Source organism: Strix aluco, chromosome 30 (assembly GCF_031877795.1).
Source record: "Strix aluco isolate bStrAlu1 chromosome 30, bStrAlu1.hap1, whole genome shotgun sequence".
Taxonomy (NCBI): Eukaryota; Metazoa; Chordata; class Aves; order Strigiformes; family Strigidae; genus Strix; species Strix aluco.
This window is the reverse complement of record NC_133960.1, coordinates 3344025-3352331: the sequence shown is the minus strand read 5'-3', so window position 1 is coordinate 3352331 and position 8307 is coordinate 3344025. Positions and strand designations below refer to the sequence as shown.

Below are 8307 nucleotides of genomic sequence, written 5' to 3'. Positions count from 1 at the left end.
GAAGCGCGGCAGATGAGAAGAAGCCGTCAGTAATCCATGTGAGGAGGCTCGAAAGCAGAGGCACAGTTTGCACAGAAAATGCCCTGGTTATGGCAGAAACACAGTTCTCACTGTCAGAGATTTGTGGAGAGTTGCTCGTTACAGGGAACTGACGCCCAGAAAGGGTTTCTCCGCGTTCCTTTCCCTGGTCATCACATATAGCTTCAGTTAAATTTAAATGGCAGCACAATGGAAAGTTCTGTTTGCCTGGAATTCCTCCATTTGATAAGCTGGGAGACACGTTGGAAGTAAGACTTGAGATGGCAATAGCTGGAATAGTAAAATCTCCTGAAAAACCTGTGAGAAATCGACTCTGACGAGTCGGGGCTTCAGGGGAAGCTGTGATGGACCATGTGGCAGTTTCAGAGCTGTTTGTAAGAGGGTTTAGCACCAAGTAGAGAAGAATACTTTCTAAAAAATGGTGGATTTGAAAAGGATTATTGGATTTGCCAGGTTATGCCAAGCTTTGAGAAACAGTTAAAGCCTGGCTTTAACACCCTGCTTTCTGCGTTTCCAGACTCTGGCCCGTGGATCACCCCACCCACCTCCAGCTCGCAGAGGGAGAGATCCTGGTGCTCCTTTTTGGGGTAACACTGGCTGTGAAACCAGTGCTGGCACCTGTGAGATCTGAAACTTTGCCACGGTACCACATTCAATAAACAGATTAAAGTCTTTGTTTTACCAGGCAGCAACGTTTTGGCTTACTGTGGCAACTGAGGCACAGACTCCCGATGAAATCCAGAGAGAAAAAGAGAGTTTATTGTTACAACGGTACATACTTATGCTCTCGGATGCTGTTGGTAAAGCTCTTACTTCATAATTAGCAAATCAGCAATTAGACAGCTATCAACCTTTTCTCCTACCAGCATCAGACCACTCTAACACGTGATGTGCAGACCAATCACCCTCTCGTTCACGCGCTGTTCTCGCGGTAGCATCTCCTGGCAGTTCAGTACTTTTCCACAATTTAGTGTTGCAGCTGGCCGTTGTTTTTCCCTGACACCTTGGCATAAGTCAACAGCCTCTTATCTTTTTTCCAAGGCCTGTTTTTCATCAAAGCCTAGCACTTTCTCACAGGCTGTGCAAGTCTGGCAGGCCAATGCCTCCCACAGCTTACCATTTCCCCCACACCTAGAATTAACCTCCTACAGAATTTGCACTGCTTTCCTGCAATTTCTGCGTTGGTCACGATTTGAACGTGGTTGGAGCCAAACTCCACGCAGCCGCTCGCTCACCCTCCCCCCATCCAGGGAGTGGGGGAAAAGAGTGGAAGGACACAAGGAAAACTCGTAGGTTGAGATAAAAACCACCAGTTTAGTGATTGTAATAAAACAAAACAATAACAATAGTAGAAAGTACAAGTGGGTAATGCACAATGTGATTGCTCACCACCCACCGACCGACACCCAGCCCGCTCCCGCCCAGCGATCCCGACAGAACGAAGATCCTGTCGTCACAAAACTGGAAGCGAGAGAGAACGCACCTGCTTTATATCCTGAGCATAACGTCACGGGATATGGAACACTCCAACGTCCAGTCTGGGCCTGGCACTCCGGCTGTACCCGCTCCCAGCTCAAGAAAATTAACTCTATCCCAGCTGAAACCAGGGCACTGTTGTAGCAGATTAAACATACTCTGTGAGTGTGGGAGAGAACTGGGCACAGGCGAGCAAACACCTCAGGTGACCGCAAAGGAGAGATGGGGCAGTCTGGAGTGTCTGTCGGGATCAGAGCAGAATGTCCAGGGGCCATGCCGGGGTGTGTGAACCCTCTGGGATGAGCCTGAGGGTACAGGAATGTCCTGAGGGGACATGATGGGGGCCTGGGGACACCCCAAGAGGAGCCATGGCCCAATGGCGATCTGGGTCCCTACCCCCTGCAGCGGAACCCTGCCCCACCCGGCCTGGGTGACGGGTCACAATGTGACCCCCTTTGTGACACGCCTCCGTGTCACCCCACGGCACTGTATATAAGCAGCGCAGCCCCGCAGTGTCTGAAAGACGGGGAAGGGACAGGGCAGGAGCGCAGCGAGGATACTCCTGAGCACAGCCCACATCTTTCCCCGCCACCCCTGGCGTTTCCCGTAAAAGCTCAACCCCCGCACTGTCCCTCAACCACTTTTCTCCATTTTTGAGGATGGCAGAGAGACACCCCAGCTGCGCCACGATGGTTTGGGAGGAGGTGGGTGCTCCCCAGGAGAGCAGCTCGTCCACGGCCCAGCCACTGCAGATCGGTGAGTAGAGGGCTCCCCAGGGCTGGCTCCATGCCAGGACCCCGTTTCCTCAGCATGGTGACATTTAAAGTTCTCTTCGCCTTCTGGGAGGCTTGTTGGCGAAGATGGCGTGTCCTACTGACGCTTCCTTGTTTCCATGTAGGCGAGACACTGCCAGAGGAGAATTCAGAGCACTTGGAGCTCCAACCAGGACAGAATTCTGAGAGCTCCTTGTTGCTTTCTTCACTTGACAGCAGCGACACAATGGTAACGAGCTCCCCCCTCACAGGGACCCTTGTCCGTGGCATCGGCTGGTGTGAGCGAAGGGACCCAGGGATGGTTGAGCTGCTCAGCCAAGCTCAGCGTGACACATCTTCCTCCCCCCATCCCTCCTCCCGTAGGTGTTTGGCGAACACCTCCAGCCTTCTCAGAGGATGGACGTTCTCCTCGTGGCCATCGAGGCCATGATGGCAGACGATGTCGACGTCAGGCAGATGGGCAGAGACATCGTGGACATGGCTGTGAGAGCCCCTGCATCCTGGCTGTTGGATGTAAGTGACCCGTGGCTGGACTGTCCTTCCATGTCAAGACGTGTCAAGTCTTGTTCTTCCCTCCTGCCCTAACCCGGCTCTCTCATGCACCCGAAACCATTTCAAGGAAGCAGGAAGGGATGGGAACGGCAGCACCATTCTTACCCATGTCCCCTCCAGGTGCCAAAAATCATGAGATACATCCACAAAAGTGTGGAGCACATCCGCAGGAAGTCAGCCCAGAAAAGACTGGACTCACTGCTGCTGGAGCTGACCAAGTGGAGCCCCAGGGAGGTGGTCAGGAGCCTTTTGAGGATCTCTCCTACATGTGACAGGTATCGGCCTCGACAGCTTTGAGGGCTCGTTCCCCACAGGGAGAGTGGCCCAGAGACTGGCTGCCAGACCCACGGAAAACTGCAGGATATCTATCCCTGAGGAGCAGGGCTCTCCATCCCACCACGCTTCCCCCTTCAGCCAGAGCTGGCCAAAGCGGAGCCCCTGCCCCATGGGGAACAGAACCTCACCACCCTCTGCCTCCCTGGGCATCCCAAAATGAGGGGGGTGGGCAGGGCCAGCGTCCGGAGGAGCCGAGGCAGCTCTGCTGACCGAGTTTGCTCTGGCTCCGCAGGGCTGCCATGGCCATGTGGGAGGTGATGATCTCCGTGCCCTGGACTTTGGGGAACGTCTTGATGGAGCTGTTCGACGTGCTGCAGGACTGCCGGGTGCGCAAGGTGTTCAGCTCTGTCACGGAGGACGCCTGCATCTACCCCTTGTCTGTGAGTGACCCACGCTCAGCCCCAGAGCTCTGCCCTCCTCCTCCTCCTCCTCCTCCTCCTCCTCCTCCTCCCCCTGCCCAGCACCAGCCAGATCCCCGTGCCCACACGCTCGGGCCCACCCCATGCTGGTGTGGCCCCACCAAGCCTGTCCCGGCACAGGCAGCACTCTGCCCTCCCCCCTGCCTGCATCCCCCTGCCCAGCTCTGCAGCCTGGAGACCCCGGAAAGGGGCAGAAACCAGAGTCAAGGCAGTTACTGGTACCAGGTCAGAGACATGGGGACTCAGGTGGCTTCAAGGGGACAGGAGACACTTGCCGTGGACCGTGCTGGTGTGGGGGAGGGAGCCCTGCAGCTCTGCTGGTCTCTCACCACTGTCTCCATTTTAGCTCCTGGCCTATGCTGACATTGACGCGGAGGCGTTTGCTGCCCTGTACAAAGCCCAGAGGTACCTGAGGCGTCCCAGCCCGGTGATGCTCTCGCTGGTGCTCACGGGCCTTGTCACCCTCTCAAAAACACCTGAAACGGTGAGCGGGGGTCGGCAAGGGGAGCCACATTGGCAGCCGGGGGCTGGGGCGGTGGGGGGGTCTTTCACTGCTTCACAAAAAGGCAACGGTGTGTTTCGTACAGGCCAGAAAACTGACGGTGCTGCTGCCTGACGTGCTGGAGACCCTGACAGATGCCAACGCCGATGTCAAGACCAAGGCTCTGGTGTTGTTCATCAACATGATGGGTCACATGAAGAGGGAAGAGGCCAACCTCATCTCCCTGAGGCTGGCAGAGGAGCTCCTACCCCTCTTCGATGATGTAAGGCTGCCATGGGAGCCTGAGCCAAGGCAGTGGCTGCAAGATGGCTGCCCTTCAGTGCGGCCATGCGGGAAGCATTTGGGCAGGGATCCCCCCCCTTGCTGCTCTTGCATAGCCTTCCAGGGCTCTTCCCCTCCCCACTCCTCTTCCATGGCCTTCCAGGGCTCTTCCCCTCCCCACTCCTCTTCCATGGCCTTCCAGGACTCTTCCCCTCCCCGCTCCTCGTCCGCGGCCTTCCAGGGCTCTGGGGCCATTGAACTGCAGCTGCAGATCTGGCCGACGGCTCCTGCATTCAGGATCTGACCCCGGAGCAGCTCCTCTCCCATCAGCCGCGCTAATGCCCCTGCTCCCCGTGGGCAGGGTGCTGAGCTCCCTCTGTCCTCTTCCCTGCCAGGAGTCCAACCGTCTGCGGGAGGTCTCCATCCGCCTCTTCAAAGACGTGATAAAGACTGCGGTGGGGAGAAACAAGAAAAAAATGGTGAAGAAAGTGCGGAGTGCCCTGCTCCCACTGTTCTTCCATATGAGCGACGTGGTCGAGAACGTGGCCAAGGTGCAGTGACCAGCGACTGGTGTCGCGGGGAAGGGTGTGCTGGCACCACGGGGGTGGCCTGGCCATGAGGGACAATGGGAATGTGTGTCACCGCAGGGTGCCGCTGCACTGGTCCCACCGCTGCAGAGGTGGATGGGGAGGTGGGGTCCCCCCCAGCCCAGAGGAAGGGTCCCTGCAGCCCCAGCACAAGCAGGGCCAGAGAACCTGGCACGGACATTTCCCTGCTCAGCAGCGGCCCGTGGCCACACGAGTCCCCACGGGTTTTGTGCTTTGAGCCCCAATTCCTGTCGCCCAGGGCTGTGCCCATAGGTGCCCAGGAGATGAAGGGGCCTGGCCCTGCATCCCGGGATCAAAGCTCTGCTTGCCTGGAGCCTGGGTGGGAAGGAGCTGGGGCAGCCCCTGCTGGAGAGCCAAGGGTCCCGCTGCCGGGGGTGCCCATGGGATGGGCTGCCAGCTCCGTCCTGCCTCCCTCGCTGCCCCGCACCCCCTGTGCCTGTCCCCATCGCAGGCAGCACCTCGGGGGGATCTCTGTTCTGCCTGAGGGAGTGCTGCCCCATGTCCCTGCCTGTCCCCTGCCCGCCCCCCCCAGCTCAAAGCCAGGCCCAGAGGAGGAGGATGCCAGGTCTCCTTCCCTGGGCTCTGGTACCATCTCCCAGCCTCTGCTTCTCCGCAGGCTTCCCGGGACACCCTCAGCGCCTGTGGAGAGTTCCTGGGCTGGAGGAAGCTCAGCTTCCTGGCCGAGACATGGCAGACACACCGGATCGGAGAGTGCTTGGTGAGGACAACCCCCAAACCCCAGGGCCGGGCTGGACGAGGGCTGCGTGCCTGGGACAGGGGCCACCCCTGGGGAGGGCTGTGCCGCTCTGCATCGCTGCCCTGCTCCAGCCCGGCTGCTCCAGCTGCATCCTCCTTCCCTGGCCTCCAGCACGCAGCCCCCCAAGCGCTCTTCTCCAGGAGACCCCAGCCCATCTGGGCCCTGGCAGCGGGACGGAGGGGTCTCAGCACCCCCAGCCCCCTCTGCCCACGGCTCTCTCTGGCCCTCAGCCCCACGGGGCTCCTGGCTGGGAGATGGGAATCACCGGGAGGGAACGGGGGTGCGGGCAGGAGGGACTGGTCCGGACGGCCGCGGAGGGTCCGTACCAGCCCCGTGCCCTTGTTCTCCCTCAGATAACACACGACAGGAGCAGGGTGGATGAGTATCTGCTCCAGAGCCTTCCCTACCTGAAGGACCGTCAAGCCACCCTGCGAGAGGTGGCCATCACTTTCATTGGTGAGTCCCCAGGGACCCATTTCTGGCCACCCAGCCCCAGTCCCCACTGGTGGGGCTCGCTGGGGGTCTTGCTGAGTCCCACCGCCCTCGGGAGCTGTCCTTGCCGGGGGACAGCCCTGCCGAGGGGTAGCAGGGCTCTGACATTATCTCTGTGCCCCAGGGCTTGCTGTGCAGCGCCGGAGGACCCTCAGGCGGGAGAAGCTGTGGCAGATCTGTGACGGTGAGTAGGGGACAGAGCCCGGGCAGGTGCTGCTGTGCCCGGATCCGCTCCAGGAAAACGCTCCGGGGGCAGACGAGCAGTTTCAGGAGGTTTTTTTCAAGAGCAGTTTCAGAAAGTTGTTTGTGTCTTGACACATAGGTTAGCATATCTCTTCTAGTAAGGTCTTGAAACTGGAGGAATTTTGTTTTGTCACCAGAAAGGAAGGGAATTTGTGGGGAAAGAACAGCCATCTCTGTCCTGCCCCTTGCCAGGAGGCTGATGATGTCCAGACTCCACATTGTGATGCTCAGATCAATACACGGGCTCGTTGAGGCCGCACACAACTCTAGACTAGCTCGTACGGCAAACGAAAGAAAGACTCTGTGGCCTGGCCCAGTCCTGAGCTCTCTTGTGTGTCGGGGGCACACGGGTCATTCCTGAGCAGCAGCTTGAGCCGCTCTGGTTGTCTCACCAGCTCCTCCCGGCCAGGGAAGGAGATGGATGGGGCTGGCATGGGCTGGACGGGGGTCCTGGGGGTCTCTGCAGGCAGTGGGGGTTCACGTCTGCTCTGTTCCCTTCTCTCGCAGCGCTCCTGCCCTTGAGGAAAGACTCTGAACTCTACATCAGTTCCCTGGCAGCCGAGACCATCTCCGTCCTGACAGCAGAGCGTAGCCCGTTACCAAGATGGAGCCTGCGGTCGCTGTGCTGCTGGCTCTGCTGAGCCTCGGAGAGACGAAAAAGGCTGTACTGGAATAATTTTTTTTTAAATAAAGCTGGAGCCACAAGCTGCTGGGACTCACTCCATAGTGTCCTTCCCAGGGGACCACCCTGAGTGTGCTGAGCAGGGTCCACCCCGGCCTCTGCCGCTGCCCCCGGGACCGCACACCCGGACCCAGGTTATCCCACGAGACCACAAAGCCCGGAGAGGAGGAGGAGGAGGAGGGAACCTTTAGCCCATCCCACCCCTCCCGAGACATCTCAGGGCACGGAAACACACCCGTGCGCCAAGCTGGCACATCGCCATTTGTCCCAGCACCAAAATCCTCTCTTGTACTGGGGAGCTGGGCTGGTTTTGACTGGGCACTGGTTAGTTGCTAGAACATTTTGGGGTCAAACTGGGCAATTCTGGGGTCCAAAGAGAATTTTGGGGTGAAACTGTGAGGCTTTTGGGGGTGCTGGTGCAGATTTGGGGGTAAAAGTAGGAGATTTGTGGGTAAAACTGGGAGATTTTGAGATTCAAGATAGATTTTGGGATGAAAAATAGGGGGTTTGGGGGTGCTGAGGCTGATTTGGTGTCAAACTGGGAAATTCTGGGATCAAAGTGGGAGATTTGGGAGTCAAAAATGGGAGATTTGGGGGTCAAACGTGGGAATTTTGTGGTAAAATTGGGGGATTTGGTGGTGAAGCAGGGATTCTGGGGCCATGGATGATTTGGGGGTGAAAAGGGGCTTTGGGGGTCTCACCCCACAGCATTCGGGTGAGGGTGGCCCCAGTGATGGTGGCAGCACCATCCCCCAACCCCATGGGCCTGGAGCACCCCCCGGGGTGGCCAGGGCACCCATCAGAGTCTGCGCAGCACCTGCCCAGTGCTCCCAGTCACCCCCAGTTATTACCTCCCAGTAATCCCCACCTGCCCCACCTCCCTCCCAGCTACTTCCCAGTCCTTCTCCTTAACCCCCAGACACCTCCCAGTAGTCCCCCACCATATTCAATTACCAGTGACCCCCAGCCCATCTCAGTGCTCCCAGTTACCACCCAGTTACCACCATCTACACCGCCTCCCTCCCACTTACCTCCCAGTCTCTCCCAGTGCCCCCCTGGCTCCTCCCAGTAGCCCCCAACCACCTTCCAGTTTCTCCAGTCCTCTCCCATGCCCCCAGTTCATCCCAGTGCCTCCGAGTCCCCTCCCAGTAGCCCACAGCTGCCTTC

The 8307-nt window shown here is 58.5% G+C and overlaps 1 protein-coding gene across 1 annotated transcript; it reads left to right on the top strand.

Moving 5' to 3' along the window:
* The first annotated feature begins 2204 nt into the window (after window positions 1–2204).
* On the top strand, window positions 2205–7331 carry LOC141916760 (uncharacterized). Its single transcript, XM_074809516.1, has 13 exons — window positions 2205–2271; window positions 2414–2517; window positions 2652–2801; window positions 2961–3115; window positions 3409–3556; window positions 3942–4079; window positions 4183–4359; window positions 4754–4909; window positions 5583–5684; window positions 6077–6179; window positions 6340–6399; window positions 6966–7046; window positions 7198–7331. Exons 1-13 carry the CDS (start codon window positions 2205–2207, stop codon window positions 7329–7331), a joined length of 1575 nt encoding a protein of 524 aa, XP_074665617.1.
* The last annotated feature ends 976 nt before the right edge of the window (window positions 7332–8307 follow it).